Source organism: Seriola lalandi, unplaced genomic scaffold, assembly GCF_002814215.2.
Source record: "Seriola lalandi dorsalis isolate HSWRI2012SDOR001 ecotype SW California unplaced genomic scaffold, Sedor1 jcf7180002052130, whole genome shotgun sequence".
NCBI classification, from domain to species: domain Eukaryota; kingdom Metazoa; phylum Chordata; class Actinopteri; order Carangiformes; family Carangidae; genus Seriola; species Seriola lalandi.
In genome coordinates, this window is record NW_019522683.1 from 533,691 (window position 1) to 550,684 (window position 16,994).

The window sequence follows — 16,994 nt, forward strand, 5'->3', positions numbered from 1 at the left end:
TGGTTTGTTGACTCTATTATTAATTTACTCAGAAAGAAAATGAGAAAGTTTAATGATGAAAAACTAGTGTTACATTATAAGTCCTTGGCCTGTTTATGTTATAATTAGCACCTGTTTTCAAACTGACCTCCTTTCCCTTGTTGCCTACAGCCAACAGTCAGTCAGGGGGAAAGTCTATTAATACCACCAGCTGGTGTGTTGTAAACCAGAAGGAGGACGAGGCACTTCGTAGAGTATGGCTGGTGTGGTTGTTTGTTGTGACATGGCCCACAGAGCTGACGCTGAGCTGCAACCTCAGAGACTGACAGTTCTCTCTGAGCGGATAAACAGACTGGAGGAGGATGAGTCCGCTTTACATGTGAAACACTCTGAGCCTGATATCCCTGATGCTACTCTACGGGTAGAAGGTGAGAGTTTTTATGTCAGCCGCCAATGTCTGGCCCACCAGAGTCCCTACTTCAGGGCCCTGTTCTTCGGGTGTGGTGTAGAGAGCAGCAAAAGGAAAATTGAAATTAAAGGTTTGAGTCTGCGGCACTTCAGAGTCTTGATGGATCACAGCAGGACATCCAGACTGGCTTTGGACAGAGAAAATGTTCTGGGGATCCTTGAGACTGCAGACTTTCTCCAGCTTGAGCGAGCCAGGCTGCTGTGCTGCAAGTTCCTGGAGCGTGAGCTGCACCTCAGTAACTGTTTGGGAATGATGGCTTATGCCTGGCAGCTGGGCTGCACTCAGCTCTACATCGCGGCACGACAGGTGGTGCTCACACACTTTTCTGCTGTCGTTGCTGAAGAAGACTTCCTGTCCCTATCTAAGGATACCATAGCAAATCTTCTTGCCAGTGATGACCTGACCATCCATAAAGATGATCTGGCCCTGGAAGCCATCCTACGCTGGGTGTCTTTTGACCCTAAACGAGAAGAACACTTTCTGGAGCTCATTGAGCTGGTGAGGCCTGAGTCTCTCTCTTTACCGTTCATCACTCAACTTTTGACCAGAATGAAAAGCTCTGACCCTAGAGCCAAGCTCATCTGCATGCTGAATGAACATTTCCCAGCATCTTGGTCAATGGGCAAGTCAATGAGGAGGACCAGGGCCAGAGAAACCCTCTTTGTCCTGGGCGGACCTCATGATCAGGAGCAACAGCCACTGTACCAATTTCACCCGCTCAGTGGTAGATGGCAGAGCTGTGCACCTCTGCAGAGGAAGAACCTCACACAGTACTCAGTAGCTGCAGTAGGTAATGTTTGGGTAATGAGAATGATGACGTTCATGATGATGGAGATGAGTGTAGTAATGAAACTGATGATGAGTGAGAGGCTTAATGTGTATTTACATGGTTTCATCAGTCAGTTTTCACATTAAAAGGCAAATGACCTAATGAAACATACTCAACATTCAAATTGTCATCTATTTTTCACACTATATTTTGTTTATTTTCTCATTATGTAGGTGACAATGTGGTTGTGACAGGCGGTTACTTCCGGGACGTGCTGTGGTTCAGTGTGGACTGGGTCAGGGTATATGAATGTGGGAACCAGCGCTGGGTGGATGCACCAGCCCTGCAGAAGTCCAGGCACAGCCACTGCTCCATAGGGCTGGACTCAGTACTGTATGTCCTGGGTGGTAGTATGGATGAAGGGGTTGTGGATGATGTAGAAAGGCTGGTCCTGGGGTCAGAGGAGGGTTGGGAGGAGGTGGAACCCATGGTTAGGGCTGTGGAGAGGGCAGCCACTGCTGCTCTGGCATCGTGTATCTACGTGGCGTGTGGCCTGGATGAAAACGGGGAGGTGTATAGTGGAATTCAGAGGTATGTGGTGAAGGAGGATCAGTGGGATGTGGTCTCCTATTCTCCATTTCCACGGTGAGTGAATTTCCAGGAAAGTAATGACTTCTCAGCTCTTCTGTCACTTTAACATTGTTAAAATTACATTTCTTTATTATTCTATTGTTTCAAAATAAAGAGTTTAATTAGCAGGATAATTGGTTGTGAAAAAAAAAGCATCATCTTTTTTAACTTATTCCTAGGTATGACCTGGTTGCCACTGAGCTCAATGGTGCCCTCTACCTGTTTGGAGGCCAAACCTTGCGTTTTGACGTGGAGACCGACGAGTGGACTGTGCTGGAGGAGGAATCTCTGGACAGGAAGTTCTTCTGTGGCTGCACCACAGTCAGCGGGCAGATATACCTGGTCAGTGAGAGGAAGAGTAACAAAACATTCCCAAACATGGTGCTGATGGACCCTTACATAGACACTTGCATTGAGGTAGACGATGCCATACCCTGCCCTGTTCCCCTCAGAGGGTGTGTCAGCATGAGAATGGTCATGTGATGGTGTGTGATGTGACTGAATGAAATGATTTTGATTTGCACTGCGTCACAGTATGTGTGGTCATGTATACTAGACATGTCATTCTTGCCTTGAAGAGAACACAAATAACACGAACAGAACACATTTTTATGTAAGAGGTTGTGTTTCTTTTTTGTTGTTGAAATAAATGTGAAAATGAAAAGCAGACAAACAAAGGCATCAGCTGTAATTTCTTCAGTAGAAGTAATTTATTAAAACTTCCAACACAATCAACAAAGCATCTGTGTACACTCATAAGAGAACACTCAAGTGTAACTTTAGTGGAAACCTCCTGCTATTTGTTAGTTGATGTTCTTTATATCTATCTTTACTAAATAAAAAACAAATATCGTAGTGATGGTCATACGTGTGTAATTCAGCGGATCAGCCCTTTAAGTGCTCTACAACCTCCTTTTCAATCCCACTTTGTACTGTGGGTCTCAGTGCTACTTAAGTCCCTCGTCAGAGTCAGACACAGCCCTGTTTCTACTCCTGTCACACTTGTCTTAGATGCAGTTTGTGGGGACAGCAACTACATATCTGAAAGAGTTGCCCTTACTGACTTTTTGGTCGTGAATGACACTGTGTATGAGTATAATGCATTTTATGAACAATATCTCTGTGTTGTATTGTACTGACAATCAAGAACACACAAACCTGGAGCCAAACAACACTATAGATAATGACTCATGTCAGGTGTGTGTTCCAGTATGTTGGATGAATACATGTAAAATCCAATGATCTCTTTCTACCCAGTACGGTATTAGACCCCAGTCTAGTCATATCAAAATATGCCCTCAGCTTTTATAAAAAACAATGAAAACTTCACATTTCACCAAGACTTTTCTCAATCTGAGCCTTAAAGCGTTTGACCTTTGTAGACAACTTCACTGTCTAACATATCTCACGTCTTCACTGATGCCTATCTAATGCCCACACTTCATGGCTTGCCCAGGCGCTGCCCGTCTGACCAGCAATACAAGCAAAATGTTAAAACAAGTCACAGTAAGGTCTGGTCAATGTGTTTGTCCAGTAAAGGTAATCCTACTAACACAGAGAGATTAATATCAAGTGCTTGTCACAAATTGGTTTAGAAACAGCAGCCAAGGCACAAAACAAAGTACAGTAGAGCAAACTTCAACAAAAACCTCGTTGAGAAAATCATGCTGCCTGTCATAATGTTTAAAGTAGAAAATGAAACACATACACACACGCACACACAGACACACACACACACACACATACAGACACATACACATCTGATTCAAGCCCATATTTCTAGGAGCAGTACATTTTTTTCTCTAAAGGCATAATTTTATCAGTCTTCACTACAAGGCTACGTTCTTCTCTGTGCACCAGGGGGCACCACATCTCTTCTAAGAACTGAACTGAACTGACTAAATCAAATCCTATCACAGAAAAATATAATTTTTTCATAGTTCCTAATGAACTTTTATGCATTTCTGCCACAGATTAAAACAATGTAAAAATTACCTGTTGAGTAAATGGTTCATAAAAATAGTCTATAAAGTGTTCTGTCAATAGATTTACTACAATCAATGTTTTTCATAGTCTCTGTACAATCAGCCATACTGTGTATGTGGATACAAAGCTGGGGGAGTGAATAACTACCTCATTCTAGCTTTAGTTTCCTCTGTTTGAAACATATTATAACACATATTAGGTAACAGCTTGATCCTGTATAAAAACATTTAGTTTCTCTTGGTGACCAAAGAAAGGATAAATGAATTGTAGCACAGTTTCTATCCATAGGTACATACAAACAAGCTAATATAATACAATGAAAACAAACAGCATAAATACAAATAAAACATATAATTGTTATTACATGTAAGGAGATTTTTACTGTCTCCTTGCCAATTAATTTTTTTACAATATGCAGTGGTATGGGTGACAGTAACGATGGCGTTTCTTCCTAATCTCACACTGGGTGTGCAGATTTACAATCATCTGTGCTTCTTCGCCCTCTTTTTTGAAGATCAGCAGGATGCAGACCTACCCTGATGTGAAATCATCAATGGACCATGCTGGATGTACACAAGCCGCATGAAGTTATCGTATGTCAGAAATAAGATCATCTCCATATTTTTCCAGCGAGGCTTGGTAGACGAGGAAGGGGGCTCCTCCACTATCTGGCTTTGGGCAGTCTGCTGTTTATATTCCTCTGGTTGGTCAGGTTGTTAAGGACACAGTTGTTAGCCAGCGATGCCAACTTGGAGTTAATTGCACCCTTCCTTTGCTCCCAGCTGCATTCGTCCCCTTCTTCCTCCGGCTCCTCCTCCTCTTCATCATCCACCTCACTCTCCTCATCACTGCGTTCATCACGCTCAACCTATGGAGAAAAAATGAAAAGAGGATGAACAATTTTGTGATCTTGGGCCCCATAATTTGCTGGTTTAACAATGTACTCCTCTTACCTTGCCCAAGAACACAAACTTGTAGACCATGCGCAGGATGAGATATGCCCAAAAGACGTGCAGGGCTTGCAGGATTAGCAGCAGGGCATTGAAGAAATAATAACCAAAGAAGGGCTGGAAGAATTCGAGAGACACCACCAGCGTTGTGTGAATGACTCTGTAAAACAAACACAATAAGACACAGTCAGTTTTGACCCAGGCTCGTACTTGACGGCTTTGATCCCTTGAAAAGTTAAGAGCAAGTTCTGTTTCTTAAATGACAAAATCAACTCTTTGCCAGGATCTGTGAACCTTCTGGTCTGAGCTAAGAAAATGTGAAGTTGGTGTGAGACAGAGAGAGTAAGGAGCAAAGATGTGAAAATATGAGACTCAATTAGGTCCTCGAGACCAACGGAGCAGATCCTTGACAGGTCTAACAAAACATGAGCACAGACTGCAGGGGCTACAAAAACAACTTTCAAAACATTAACTATACAAAACACTGAGTGGATTTTGACTTGCTGAATTATTGCTAGGATACAGATTTCCAAACCAATTGATCACTGCATAAACAGTTTGAGATTGTTTGGCAGTTTGAGGTAACATGTGATGTGACATGTTTCTAAAAACATTCTGACATCTGGTAAGACAAATGCAAATCCAAAATTAGGTTTGAGGCTCATACAGATGTGAATATTTAGAGTTTAAAAAATAACAATAAATCAGTTGATCATCATTTTTTAAACATAAACACATAACATAAACAAACATCTTAACATTCCTTCTAACTTCGACCCCTGGGGTGAATATTTTACTGTAGACAAATCAACATCGTCGGTGCTCTCTGGTGGACAAACTGTGTAATGGTTAAATTACCTCAAACATAGTTTGACATTCCTGCACTCTAATATTTTGTGACTTTTCAGGTAACATGTACACCGACACGAATATATCTGCAAAATGCTGATATAATGTCCTACCTGCCAGGAAACACCACCAGCCTCGTGACAAGGAAGATGAGAGCAAAGACGACAAACAGCGAGTCACACGTCCTCGTCCAGCCGGCATAGTGAAACATCTTAGCAGACTTTTGTAAGAAAAAGAAATACAGTCCTTGTTAGTTATTAGTAAATGCACAAAAACGTGAACAAACACTCTTAAAAAAGCTTAATTGTTTTGTTCAAAGAAGACGTGTCAGAATCCAGTGGATGGTTACACAGACAACCTTTTAGCTGCAGGAAAGTCTTCCTATCTGCTAACACTACCCACCCTGATAATGCAACCAATCTTGATTTGTGGTGAACTATGCAATATTAATGGCATTCGCTCCTCTACCAAATGTTTAATTGAAAAATTCAAGCAATGGAACAAGGAAAACACACTTTAAACGGTGTTGTCTAACCTGAGGTATGAAATTCTAGTAGCTACAAAAAGCTACAAAAGGAAATTCAAAGCTTTTTCTCCACAATTAGATGCTCATCATTGCATGTGATAACAAATATAAAATCAATGCCTGGACATCGGTGAATGAATTGAGGCAGTTGAGTTTAGAATAGACTTTCAAAGGCCACACTGTGATTAACGCAGACGGTAAACAGCACTCTTCTTGGAAACATACACCTGGCTGTGTCATACCCAGCTACTGGCTGAGTATGACGTCCTCATTATTGTCTCTTTAAGATTTATCAGAGGCCAGACGACACCCAGTCACGCCTGAGGTCACGTGACTCGCTCTAAATATTTCCCGCTGACAATCTTGATTTTCAGATGTTATCAGTGAAATGTGACACCTGGGAAAATATATAATGACAATGGACTCATTGTCTCACGGGCAAGAACTATTTTACAAAGGGTATTTTTTGTCTTTACCATAGGCCATAATGCTTTTCCGTGTACAGTGCAGTGGCTGTATTCAAGTCAAGTTCCCCTTCATGTAATGGTTTTTGGAAGGTCAAAGCACTGAGCATGACTAGACAGTCAATTCAACTTTCAACATATTTTAATGATGTATTTTCTTGTTCTAAGTCTAAAAGTACATGATCAGGTGTGGTGTTTTACCTCGAGAAGGAAGTCAGAGGAGTCATGCACCAGCATCACCAGAGTTCCAACTCTCACATAGTTGGCACAGTAGGAGAAACCAACGAGGAAAATGGTGGCAATGTGATGAATTACCTGCTCCTTGAAATCCTGGAACACACACACACGAAAACATACACACACACACATGAAAAACACACACACACACACACACACACAGACCACACAGCATGAGGAGAACGTACAAAAGCCTAACCTTGACGTCAGCAGCTCTCCCTCTGTGGTCTTGTTCATCAGTTGTGCCCAGTTGTGTATTGGAAAGGCAGATTTATATGTTGTCTGCAGTAATGTGTTTCTGTGTCTGAACCTCAAATATTTCTGATCAGCAGCTTTGAAGCCTCTTGGGAATTACACGAAACCACCATATTTTTTCGTACAAGCTTAAAGAAACTGCCTGAAAAAGCTGAAGCAGCAGCAGGAGCAGACATTTCAAATGGTTTCCTGCTGAACTACAGTGATCAATTCTAAAAATTTATGCACAAAAATACAGTTTAGCAATTCAGCAAAGAATAGTTTAGCGAAGATTTAAACATTTGTCGAGTTCCTTTTGATAGGTCTGGAGTAAATCAAGTTCTTATATCAAGTTTTCATTTCATTTTATGTCACAGTATGTGCCAAGTCGCTTATGAAAGATTTTAAATCCTGCCAAACTCAGTTTTAAAACAAGAGCAAATGTGAAGTACACAAAGTTATGATGTAATAGCAGTTAATCCAGTGCTTAATCCGCATTAAGTATAATCATGCAAGAGAAAAACAAGGGTTGGATTTCACTGTGGAAAACACAAGGCTTAGAGTGTGAGTGATGACATTTAGCTTTTGACCATTTGACTGAAAGTTCAGATCTCAGGCACAAAAAAAGAGCAAATGCAGAGGGAACCATCTGAAAAGCAGCAGGTTGTTACTCTGAGGTTTTAGGTGTGTGTGTGTGTGTGTGTGTGTGTGTGTGTGTGTGTGTGTGTGTGTTGGACAGTACATATTACGGTATATAATTATCTGCTATTTTCTGATGCAGAGTTGAACTTTTCTAAGCATTTCTAATAATGATGACAGTAAGAGGTGATAATGGTAACTAATGGTAACCATGAGCATTCAGATGGTTGAGCATATAAAGGAAATATAATTTCCTCACACTGTAATGTGAACACATCTAACACACGTTTAAATGTCCTATGTAATATATAATTATTGTACCTTTGTAACACACCAAACAATTCGCCTCAGTCTGACTCAGGTGAAGTACTTAAAATCTCATGAGGGAATTTCCTCTTTTTTTGTTCCTTACAGTTCCTTGTTCCGAGGTAACAAACAACTCAACCTTGAAAATCACACTCACTTTTCGCTTGACATCCACAGAGACGCACATGAGCAGCGACAAATAGAAACCCATTTCCAGGATGTAATACCAGTAATGAGCCTCAGCCACGGGCTTAAAAAAAAAGAAAAAAAAAGAGAGAGAGAAGAAGAGAGACACAATAAGTGAAAAGTGACATACAGTGCTATGTGGACGCATCTCCATCACCCTGCTTCTCTGTGCAGCCTCAGGAAACCACACTCTAGTTGTATTCTGAAGCAGAACACTCGCCATACATTTTGTGAAACTGCTCAGAAAACAACGTATGTTTGATCAACTATATGTCGTTCAAAAGCTGAAAGAGTACAATGAGCTGATATCGCAGACTGACTTTGCCGCCTTCTGCATGTGCAGTAGCGCTGAAGTTGAGCAAGTGTTCAGTGTTCCCAAAGCTCTGCATGGTCATATAAGAACTTCCCTCACATTCCGCTATAGAGCACATATGAACAAACGTGTGACCCCGATCTCTAAAACAGGAAGTGTTTTTTAAATCAAAGAAAAGTGGTGGTGTGTTATCTTAAGTCAAAACACTTCTCGCAGAACACACAGTGTCTCAAAGTCTGCAGTAACACAATGGAAGGAAGTTGACTGAGGCATTTAACCCTGAAAAACACATCCTTTCTCTCCGTCAAAGACCACAAGACCTCCGAAAAGGCAAAAAGGTCAGCGGCAGTATTGCCTGCAGGGGCTGCAATCAGTCAAACTGCAGATAGGGAGATGTGTGGCTGTGCATTTTTTCTACTGTTTTCTCTGTTCATGGTCATGACCCCACGAGGAAGGGCCGGCTCCCCCGGAGGAATGCCGACCTGCAGGCAACTGTCATCAGCACAGAGATATTAGCTTTTCTTACTCAGGGTTAAAAAAAAAGAATAAAATCTGGAAAGAAAAAAGCATTCAGGCTGACTGTAAAGGAAGTGAAGGAATGGAGATGAAAGTGAGTGGGTGGGTGGAGTGTGATGACCAGTCTGTGTTATAAATCCAAAGTGTGCTGTGGCCAAATCTTTGTACAGACTTTTTGTTGGTTCACTCCCAGCTATTGTTTTTCCCACTCACTTTTTTATTATTGTATGTCCATGTTGCGCTTGAGACAAGGTTGATCTTTGTGTTTTTCAATTCACTGATTAATGATTCAGTCTAATACATTTTCAAAAAAGTTCCAGAGTCTAAGGTGTATTTTCAAATTTCTTGTTTTGTCTGACAAAGAAAACAAACAAAGTCTCACGAGAAGCCGGATCAACCGGATGTTTGACATTTTAGCTTGATCAACTGATCAGTTATGAAAACTGTTATCACTAATTTTCTGTCCAACAATGAATCTTCTATTTTTTAATCTCTATTTTGTATAACTATGCAATGCAATTCCTTTTTAGACAAATGCCACATCAAAATAACATGAGCTCTAACTTACTGACATTTCTGAAATTTATATAAATCAAAAAAACACCTGCTCACCTGTTTGGGATATCCCCTCCAACACTCTCTGTAATCCCACAACCATGGAGTCTGGAATACAGAGGAAACAATAACTCATATGAAACAAGTTGTATCCTGGATATTATCTAAACCACATAAGCGATCAGAGGGTAATACACAATGTACCACTTAGGACTATAAAATACTTACATGTACGTATCACAATAAATCCACTACATTCACACCCAATAATAAATCCAACATCCGTCCATTTCTATTCATAAACATTGTATTATTTGCTTGCAAGTGTAATTCAGTATAAAGACATTGTTATCTGTAATATGAAAAGCAAGTGGCCAACAGACTCACATTAATTAATGAGCCAAACCCTGCTGTGAACGCTACAAGGTAGAAGGCGAACCGCCAACTGCACAGATAAGAATAAACACATCATTTGTTAGAGGGTATGGTTAAAATGATCAAGAACAAGTAGAAAAACTAGACAAAATAGACAAAAAGACGTTAAATAAATTTTTAAAAAAGCACCCGAGGACATAAAATCTGCAGCAGGAAATCAGATCAGTAAACAAAGTAAACAGGCACAAATCACTCAGTTGCTGCTGTGTAATTGAGAGCAAATCTAGTTTGAATGGTGGGGTGGGCTCTGCGCTGCTACAGCTCCACACTGCAGTTTTAATTCATTTAAGTGCATTAAGGAAATAAAATTAAAAAAACTCACGAGGCCTCGCAGAACTTTTTGGTATTGCTGGGTCGGTCCTGGTTCCTTCTGTGTCTGAACCACGTCTGGATTTTTCTCTGCGAGAGTCCACACTGCTTCCCCAAGCTCACCACCTCAGCCTGAACACACACGAGCACAGAGACAGATTTACACACATTGTATGGGTGCGCACATTCAGGGTTACACTTAACTTTGCACTTCTTTAATGCATTAAGGTAATATTGCTTCCTTACTTGACAAAGTATTCTGATACAGCGCGTTGTCATCTCACTACCTGATGTGATATATTACTGGCCTGAGCACTTTACTGATATCCCTGACCGTTGTATTACTAACAGGAGAATGTAGATCATACAACTTGTATATTGTACCTGTTAATGACGATCACTCCAACAGTATTAAATGTGTTTAATCCAACCATTTGTTCTGTGCTGATGAGCCTGTAACATGATGACCGTTGGTCTGATGTTCCCTGCTCTCTCTTTCTGCACCCTGATACTTAACAAAGGCTTCTGTTACTGATGAAAAAGTGAGGCTTAATTACAAGAGTGTGTTCTTCTTTTTGAGCTGGGACGACACAACGACACACACACATTTGCATTTGGCTGTCTATGTGTAGCACAATCCCTGTTTTGTATCAAAGGATGAAATTGGGGGGGGGCAACAATACTGGGGGTGCAATATTTTCTCGTGACAGTGCTGTGCAGGCGCCTGCAGCTTACAAATAAAACTCATACTACTTTGTTTACTCGCTCATGTTTCTGTGGCTTGGCATTTACATGGCAAAACACCAAAAGCATCACACAGGTGCCGCTGGAAGTCCAGGCCACATGGAAACAGAAGATATGTAAATAAGTCAGGGTACGTGAACATACACGCATGCACATACACAGAAAAACACACTGTCTCTCTCTCTCTCTCTCACTCACTCACTCTCACACACACACACACAAGTCATGTCTTGTCATGACAGGGGCACAGCTCTGCTTGTTCTCACAGGAACATCAGTGTTGCAATGTGAAACCAAACAAACTGAAAGGTGGAGAATCGTCACGGGAACCTAAACTTCTCTGTTACTTGTGCACACCTGTTCACTGATTAAAGGAAAGGAACACAACTCTCTGCACATAGGAACAATTGTAATTATCTGCTATTTTCTGATGTAGAGTTGAACTTTTCTAAGCCTTTTGTAATGATGATGACAGTAAGAGGTGATAATGGTAACTAATGGTAACCATGAGCATTCAGATGGTTGAGCATATAAAGGAAATATAATTTCTTCACTCTGTAATGTGAACACACCTAAAGCACATTTAAATGTCCTATGTAATGTATAATTATCGTACCTTTGTAACACACAAAACAATTCGCCTCAGTCTGACTCAGGTGAAGTACTTAAAATCTCATGAGGGGATTTCCTGTTTTTTTGCTTTTAAAAAACAGTTCCTTGTTCCGAGTTAATAAACAACTCATCCTTGAAATTCACACTCACTTTTCGCTTGACATCCACAGAGACGCACTGATACAAAAAAAAAAACACACAGATGAAACTGTGTTAGTTATACCTACGCATTATCATATCCATCTTTTCCACTCTCTGCTGTTTGCCTACCAAATGTATGCAAACTTCTATATGTTTGCATTAGGACAAACAAACTAGGCATTATCAGAGAGAAGCTCATGGTGAGCACTTCCAGTTGTAACATCTGTAGTAGGTTTGGATTCAGAAGTGTGTGGGGGGGTTGTAACATCAAGGATCAAGTAAAACTACATTCATATTGATGTGGTAAATAATGGTAATTTATAATAGTGTATGATGTTTTTTAAATTAACATTCACATTCTCCACTCTTTTTACTATGAATCTTTGCTAAATGATTTCAGTGACTTTTGCTCCTTTTAATCTTTTTTGCTTTTAGAAAGACCAGAAAACTACAGATGAGAACTCTAACGTGTTTACAGCTATGATTATTAAGGTGCAGTGTCCCTCTTAAACAAACCAATAAATGAATAAATGAATACATTTGCATTGCTACTAAAAAGAGCAATTTATTGTTTCATCTTTGCTTTATGCTCAATTCTAGCAACTTTTTTATGAGAATATTATCGCCCAAAGTAATTGGTCTATAACAGTAAGTACGCCCTGAGTTACGACTGCAGGCTGGCATACAGCTCCGGCAAGTTTGGACAAAAAAGAGGACAAATAATCCAAACAGTACTTTCTGCTGCTTATAAAGTTTATTGCTGAGTGTGAAAAGTTATAATTGCAAGTGCAGGGGGGCAAAATAGGATTTGGTTGGTTTGAGACAAAAGAGATTTTTTTGTCATCTGCAAAAAATTTGGGAAGGCAGAAAGAAATACAAACGTGTGACGGTTGCCGGCTGTTCTGTTTGTAGAAGGCCTCCAGCTTCGGGATGGAAGCAGCTCGAATCCGAATCCGATCCTTCACACCTAACTGTTTGCTGAATGGGACGGCGATGAGCCTGAGAGCACAGAGGACAGGATTGAAAAGAAAAACTAAAATGTATTTTCTACGTCATCTACAGTCTTCATTGTTCAACAAACTGGATTATAATCCCGGTGGAACTAGTGAGGTGACATCAACAGCTGTCCAATGGGATCCCACCACGGTACAGTACAGAGTAGTGGCAACAAAACAGCTCATTATACTGCTCCTGACAGCATGTAGAGCCACTCCCATGGGCGCATTGTGATATTTGGTCAGACAGCCTATGCCATAAACTGATATGACATCAAGAAACATTTGATCTGCGTGTGTGTGTCTTTCAGAGAGATGGGAGACAGAGAGAGCACCAGAGAAGACAACGTGAGTGCATAAGCACAGGTGAGATGTTTTGATAAGTGTGTGTGTGTGTGTGTGTGTGTGTGTGTGTGTGTGTGTGTGTGTGTGTGTGTGTCTGTGTGTGTGTGGTGTGCAAGTGCATATTCACGTGTGTAACTCTATCTCAGAGATAATCATGCTGAAGTGGGCAGGGAGGTAGAGATCAGAGAGAATGAGAAGGTCAGGGCAGCTTTACACAGAGACACAGAGTCTCTGGTTACAGGAACTCTATAACCAGAACACACACAAAACACCCTCGCACACCCCGACCACAACACAGGCAAACAGCTGTGGCCTGGGACGATCAAATGAAGACACACCTTTTCACCTTCCAGCTGACTGACGGCTCCTCAGATGTAAGAAACACCACCTCACGGCTCCACTGTCCCCCGCCACAACTAACAAACACAACACATAGATGCCCACCTCTGCAACACACACAGGCGCATGCTGATGTCCACTCACCCCTGAATGCTACTAATACAGCTAATGTTACTTCTCTAATACTCTATCTAATGAATACCTAACGAAGGTACAGACACAGCCTGTGCCAAGCAAGCTCGCACAGTTCATCATTAGGGCAGATAATACAGTCGCCGATAAGGGAAAGCATGCAAAAACAAGCCTATCTGTCCATCCATCGTGTGTCTATGCATCCCGTCTTCGTCATTCCAGATTCCTGTCCTGTTACCAGCAAAACTAGATAAGTGTACAGTCAAGCTGACTGTGAAGTTGCTCTCGACAGCGGCATTGTTTTTAGGTATCAGCTTACAGTCACGCACTTCTGAGCCTAAACAAAACCTCAACGCTATTAACAGAGAGTTGGGAAAGCATTTGTTTCAAACTATTGATTCTATTCATGGGGAAACAGGAGAATACTCTAAACGTCTATAGAAATGTCACAGTAATCCTTTCCTGCATGCAACATCATATGGCTCGATGATATTATTTAAAACACAATAAATTTACCTTAAATGTACATAAGTGTAATGATAACATGTTTTTAATACATCAGTCCTGGCGTCTAATTTCGGACTCATTTGTCCCAATTGCTTACAATTTCATGTGATTCTGAAATGTTCTTAAATGTCCTGATATAAGTAAATTAAGGTCAGTGAGATATTCATAATGTTGGTGGTTCAATAAATTTGATTTATTATCAAATATTACTATTGCAGAATAGTGGTAAAGTTGTGCCCAGAAAATGCTCTGTAAACAAATGACCACATACATGGAAACATCACTTGGCTTGGACAGTGAACCTTTAAGGGCTCGTTCATATGAACTAATCCTGGATATGTGCATCACCTTACTGTTCTAATGGAAGTATTTTAACCTGTAATTTAAATCGGGATTGCAACTAGCTATTATTTTTGCTTATTTTTGTGAAATGCCTCTCAGAATATTGTACAACCAGAGGTGACTTCATGAAATGTTTTGCTCTTATCAACCAAACGTTCAAATCTCAATCATATTCAATTTATCATAATGTAAGAGCAAGAAAAGCAGCAAATGCTTACACTGAGACATGAGAAAGTGTCAAATTTTCATGATCATGAATTAACTGCAACCTTAATGTACATACCCTTGAATGGCGTTAAGTGCAACAAAAGATGCTTCAGAGCAGTTGCCAAATATTCAAAAACCAAACACACCTTCCAGGTATGGCCATTGTCATGATCTCAGATAAGATTCAAGTCCCTCTTGCCGTCACCGCAGAAGTGTTTTGACCTTTTCTGCAAAGTCTCTAGATGCTTCAGCAGCAGGATATAATAAGCACTCCTGGGGATTTACATTAGTTTTCCCATTTGTCTTTTTTCCTCATGAACACCCAGTGGTTGGTATACATCTATAACAGGGTTCAGAGGCTGGCTGTTTTTCCAGCAATTAGTACAATGATTCAACACAGCACCAGTAACCATCCAATATTAGAAAGTTCGACTTAACCTTCCCTAGGCTTACGTCAGCTATAAGGAAACCACTGCCATCATTGCCATATCACAGTTATTTATTATTATTATCATCCTCCGTTTCCTCAAACACACACACTCATCACATTTTTTATAGTCCAGTCCAGTTCCTCTGGGAGGAGAAAGGGCTTCCACACTGTCAGCAGCTTAAACTTCCTACTCATGATGCCTGCCTTCCACTGCATGTCTGATCCCCCCCCCCGCCACTAATGAAAGGTAGAGGAGCTATTATTCTGAGCCACACAAGCAGCTTACCAGCTCGTCAGTCAGACGGCATGACCACAGCAAGTCAAGGGGAAATTATAGGAAATGAGACACAGTGTTTTAAACATGCTTGCTTTCACCTGCGGCAACAGATACAAACACCATCATCGTGCTTGACTGTTCCCCTGACACTGCTGCAACATTTCAGTTCATGCATGTAGGCCTACCATAAACATTCACAACTTACTGCTCCAGTGAGTCAACCACATTTGAAGTCAAAGTTAATGAAAACAAGAGAAAATCTTGCATGTGTGATGTTGCGGTCCAGCTGTGATGGGAGGCAGCTGTGTCTCACCTCTCAAAGACATATCTGAGGGCTATAAAGGCCACGGCCAGTGGCAAGGTGTAGATGAGATCCCTGGGCAGAGGAAAGTGGCCGTCTTCCTCCTTCATCTCAATGTCCTGCCAGCGGATACCAGGAGGAAGCCAGTACTTCTCCTGCCATAGCCACTCATTTAACAGGGCCTCCATCCTGAGGAGGAGAGGAGGAGAACAGTGTTCCATATGAGTGTTTGCTGGACTCCTTAGCAGACCTGTGCTGTTGAAACATTGATGCCTTATTCATATTTATGCCAAACAGCAGCTGAGACGCCCAAGATAAGAAATTAAAAGACACACAGATGAAACAAAGCAGCATCTTGCATGTTCACACTTCATATTGATCTAAATTAACTTCTCCAGGTTACTTTCATTATTGAGTAATCCAAAGGTTATTTTCTTGATCGATTCATTGTTGGTCCACAATATCAAAAAATAGGGAAAAATTACATTTCCATTTCCCACAGTCCAAGGTGGCGCCTTTAAATTCCTCGTTTTATCCAACCATTAATCCAGAACCCAAAGATTTTCAGTTTGCAATCATATGCCTAGGAAAAGCAGCAGATGATTGCAGGAGCTGTATGGCATCTTTTTGTTTGGAAAATGACAGAGACAACGAATCCGTTATCAAAATAGTTGCAAATTTCTGCCAATCAACTAATTAAGGGAGGATCTGAACCACCCACAGTTATTCGCCAGGCCTCTAAACAACAGTACAGTGCAACATCATACAAATCCACCAGCCAATCTTTGTGGGCCCCTATCCAAACATTAGTCATTGCATGTCTCCCAGCAAAACCACAAGTCAGTCTCACACACACACACACACACACACACACACACACACACACACACACACACACACACACACACACACACGAAATGCTCAAGAGTAGGTGGGTTTGAGTCCTCATGTACAGTCTATTATAACAGCTGCTGCTTCCTATAGCGTCACATTGATTGATTGGCGTATTGATTACAAGCCTCCAAGCATCAGCAGCCCCGCTAGCAAGACGAACCAAAAACACCCTGCGATTAACAGCGAGGCGCCGACAGACACACAACTGAGCAGATACACACCGGTACTTCTCTTCAAGAGACAGACAACTGAGGTTACTTATTTAAACACTCGCAGCATATTATTCATAACGATAGTGCCATGAAGTCTGGGAGCGAGCAGGAGGGAAGCCCAGCTCTCACATCCCGCTACAGCCTTGCAGCTGAACGCCCCCCCCC

The 16,994-nt window shown here is 41.2% G+C and overlaps 2 protein-coding genes across 5 annotated transcripts in view; one reads left to right on the plus strand and one right to left on the minus strand.

Moving 5' to 3' along the window:
- Window positions 1–28: 28 nt before the first annotated feature.
- On the plus strand, window positions 29–2,535 carry LOC111650210 (kelch-like protein 23). Its single transcript, XM_023400054.2, has 3 exons — window positions 29–1,238; window positions 1,451–1,862; window positions 2,027–2,535. The coding sequence occupies exons 1-3, from the start codon at window positions 236–238 to the stop codon at window positions 2,328–2,330; spliced, it is 1,719 nt and encodes a 572-aa protein (XP_023255822.1). The 5' UTR covers window positions 29–235; the 3' UTR covers window positions 2,331–2,535.
- Window positions 2,529–16,994, minus strand: part of LOC111650211 (ceramide synthase 2-like) — a 14,685-nt gene continuing 219 nt past the window's right edge. Inside the window, exons 1-11 of one of the 4 annotated variants that reach the window (XM_023400055.2) lie at window positions 16,209–16,947; window positions 15,736–15,912; window positions 12,730–12,847; window positions 10,366–10,484; window positions 9,996–10,053; window positions 9,666–9,716; window positions 8,196–8,288; window positions 6,824–6,952; window positions 5,746–5,852; window positions 4,787–4,943; window positions 2,529–4,701 (exon numbers count right to left, since the gene is read on the minus strand). In XM_023400055.2, coding sequence (XP_023255823.1) covers window positions 4,498–4,701; window positions 4,787–4,943; window positions 5,746–5,852; window positions 6,824–6,952; window positions 8,196–8,288; window positions 9,666–9,716; window positions 9,996–10,053; window positions 10,366–10,484; window positions 12,730–12,847; window positions 15,736–15,912; window positions 16,209–16,216 — 1,221 coding nt within the window. In that variant the 5' untranslated portion in view covers window positions 16,217–16,947 and the 3' untranslated portion in view covers window positions 2,529–4,497. Of the gene's footprint in view, window positions 4,702–4,786; window positions 4,944–5,745; window positions 5,853–6,823; window positions 6,953–8,195; window positions 8,289–9,665; window positions 9,717–9,995; window positions 10,054–10,365; window positions 10,485–12,729; window positions 12,848–15,735; window positions 15,913–16,208; window positions 16,948–16,994 lie in introns of those variants that run through there. The other 3 variants (XM_087172248.1, XM_023400056.2, XM_087172249.1) reach the window with 3 other exon arrangements.

Coding starts and splice junctions, on each gene's coding strand:
- LOC111650210 (XM_023400054.2), top strand. CDS start 236: ATGGCTGGTGTGGTTGTTTGTTGTGACATGGCCCACAGAGCTGACGCT. Junction 1,239..1,450: donor GTACTCAGTAGCTGCAGTAG/GTAATGTTTGGG, acceptor CTCATTATGTAG/GTGACAATGTGGTTGTGACA. Junction 1,863..2,026: donor TCCTATTCTCCATTTCCACG/GTGAGTGAATTT, acceptor ACTTATTCCTAG/GTATGACCTGGTTGCCACTG.